General features: G+C 48.2%; 1 protein-coding gene across 1 annotated transcript; it reads right to left on the minus strand.

Annotated features, from left to right (window-relative positions):
• Positions 1-272: 272 nt before the first annotated feature.
• LOC101876045 (cytochrome c oxidase copper chaperone) lies at positions 273-2,935 on the minus strand. The gene is made up of 3 exons (XM_005144787.3): positions 2,740-2,935; positions 877-983; positions 273-484 (listed from the first exon to the last, which is right to left on the minus strand). Exons 1-2 carry the CDS (start codon positions 2,856-2,858, stop codon positions 899-901), a joined length of 204 nt encoding a protein of 67 aa, XP_005144844.2. The 5' UTR covers positions 2,859-2,935; the 3' UTR covers positions 273-484; positions 877-898.
• Positions 2,936-3,145: the final 210 nt, after the last annotated feature.

Consider the following 3,145-nt stretch of genomic DNA (forward strand, 5'->3'; position numbering starts at 1 on the left):
CAAATATATCTACCATCACAAACCACACTACAAGCTCCAGCATGACTTTGCTGAAAGCAGTAACAGATCAGTGTTATTAGCATGATTTCTCAATTTGAATCAGTGAGAAAACCCACCAAAGGCATATATGTTCAACCACAACACCAGAGGAACCGTGTTCTCATGTCAATGAGTCAGCAGGCTTTTCTCACTCCCTCCACTCCTACTGCACACTGTTTTCAATGAGAGCACTGTCATTTCTCTACTTAAAAAGAAACAGAAGTCAGGAACACTGGTCATTTTCAGACTTTTATTAAGAGGAAAAAATATATTTTCTATAGCAGTGATCAAGAGCTAACAGTGGAAAAGCCACAGATGTGATGCACAGTCTATCATTAACAACTTCTTATAAATAGATTCTTTCTTTATATTTGTTCTTTGAAGTAACTTGCAGAAATAATTTATTTTGCAGCTTTCCAGAGCACAATCACTCCACAGACATCACCTAGAAAAGAGAGGAAAGAGCTTCACAAAACATGGATTTCCAATGGATATTGAGGGACTGTTCAAAGAGAAAAAAACCCAAGCAAACTAACCACCAACAAACCCACAAAACTCAATCCCCCAACCCTAGCATTAGAAATCCAAGGTGAAGTTTGGATCTACTGGAAGACAACAGAGGCATATTCTGCTGCTGAAGAGCTACTCACAAAGGCTGTATGCTGCCAGGAGGCTTCACCACCCTCATGAGCACTCCGGTGTCAATAAGGAGTACTTTGCCTTCCCTCTCACAAGGAAGACACTTTTGCCATCATGAACAACACTCAGGGCCTTCCAGTGGCACCAACTGAGACACCAGGGCACTCCAGAGGCAGAGGTCCTGAAGGCTGTACTCACCACATTCACAGTCCTGCTCATCTCATATCTTGAAGCCCAGGGCTCTCATACATTCTTTGTGAGCTTCAATTAGGTGCCCACAGTTTTCTTCACCCTTCTCAATGATGCTGCAAAACAAAGTGATTTCCAAGGGTCAACATCAAAATGTTTGCTTACTATGTGTCAAAGCCACAGAACTGACAAGCTGCTGGAGACAATCATCTCTACTCAGCTTCAGAGATCTTTTTGCCTATCCTGTTCAGGGCAGTACTACACTAGCCAAAAACTTCATACCTCTCAGAAAGTTGCCATGGTCTGGAGCTGCATACCTAAGAATGTGAAGAAATGTGTAACAGACTTTCCTATTAACTGGCTTGTGTCTATTCTGAGACAGTCTAGACAGGGATTTGTTACACAACACAAAGCTATCACGTCACTTCAAGTATGCCGATCTCACCAGCAACCAGGTTCAAATCATTTGGTACAGAAGCCAAAAAATTTCTCCAGTAAGAGACCAGTACAGAACAGAGCGACCAGTAAACGATGTTTTAGTCCAGCTTCAGTGTTATTTAGGGAACCTGAGGGAAAAAACCTGCCTGGCCACTGCTAAAAAAACTATTCACCATATATGGTAACTTTTGATGTTATTCATCCATCCAAGTGTCTAACACATATTCAAATAATGGTAAGAACCTAGCACCACTTATGTATCATGTATACCACAAAAGTGGTTCAGACTCACTCTGATGAACCAAAGTGCTTCCTGTCCTCAGAGGCGGAGATTCCAACATTCTGCAAAGCACAATGGGCCTGATCAACCCTCAGATACCATGTTATGTCATTCTTGCCACCAAAAAAAACAGTGCCAAACTGTGAATAATTAAAATATCCTATTTTCTAAATCATTTGATCATAGAATGGTTTGTGTTGGAAGGGACCTTAAAGCTCATCCAGTTCCAAGCCCCTACCATGGGCAGGGACACCTTCCACTAGAGCAGGTTGTTCCAAGCCCCTGTGTCCAGCCTGGCCTTGAGCACTGCCAGGGATGGGGCAGCCACAGCTTCTCTGGGCACCCTGTGCCAGCGCCTCAGCACCCTCACAGGGAAGAGGCTTTAAGCTTAATTACACCAAGTAGGGCCAGGTCTGCTGGCTGCCCTGGACAGCACCATCTGATCCAGTACTTGCATCCTACCACTGTTTCCAGAGGGAGCCCTGGACTCACCTTCACTCTACCACGTAACTAGACACACAGCAAAATACAGTGTCCAGCATCACGTCACCTACCGAACAAGCCTGTCAGGTTAAAACCAAAGAAATTACAAATGCAGCCATATACCTAATTGTCAAGTTTTCACCTCTATGAGAACTGTCACCCCGAGACCTAAACCCCACAATGTATTAGTTAAGAAAACAGCATTTATAATTAAATAAACAATAAAAAAGCTACTACCTGCTGGTACTTGTTGCTTTAGTCAGTTAACAGTAGGGAAGATTTGCAAGCAGCATTAAAAGCTAATCTCTGAAACCTGTTTTAAACCAGGGCTATGAAATATTAATCTCTTAATTTCTAATTTATCCCTTTAAAGCATATTCTCCTCCTCCCTCTCCCATCCCACCTGCCTGCTCCAGCACCCTCCATCCGTGCTGGGGAGAGCTCCCAGCATCACCCCGGCAACGCTGTCAAGGGCAGGAAGCCCTGGAAGGCAGCAGGAAGCCCTGGAAGGCAGCAGGGAGGGGAATGCACCGGGCCAGAGGGCGCACACCGGGCGGAAGCGGGCTGAGGACCGGTTGAAGCTAAAACACCCGTTCCAAGCAGCCCGGCTATGGGCCGCGGCCCCGAAGTAACCGGGGGGATCGGGGCCACCCCGGCGGCTGCAGCCTCACCAGGCGTCCCTCGCTTTCTTGGTCTCGGGGCAGGCACAACACGGCTTCAGCGGCTTCTTCTCCGCCCCGGGCTCCCCCGCGCCCTTGGCGTCGCAGCTGGCGGCGGCGACCGTCGACATGGCGACCGGCTCCCGGTGGGGACAGCCGGAGACAGCGGCCTGGGGGCTCAGCCGGTTCCGGGTGCCCGGCCTGCCCCTTCCCGGCCTGCCTGCGCCCCGCGGCACGCTGGGAGATGTAGTCCGCCATCGCCGGCCCTCAGGCAGCGGTGTTGTCCGTTATCCCAGCGAGGGCAGACCGAACGTGTCACCCAAACGGATCCCCACTTCTGTAAGGATAAATGGTGTCCAAAGAGGAGTTTCATCAGGAATACTTAACGGACAGAAAGAAAAGGGAAGGGGGGAGCGGG

This window comes from Melopsittacus undulatus, chromosome 2, assembly GCF_012275295.1.
Source record: "Melopsittacus undulatus isolate bMelUnd1 chromosome 2, bMelUnd1.mat.Z, whole genome shotgun sequence".
NCBI lineage: Eukaryota > Metazoa > Chordata > Aves > Psittaciformes > Psittaculidae > Melopsittacus > Melopsittacus undulatus.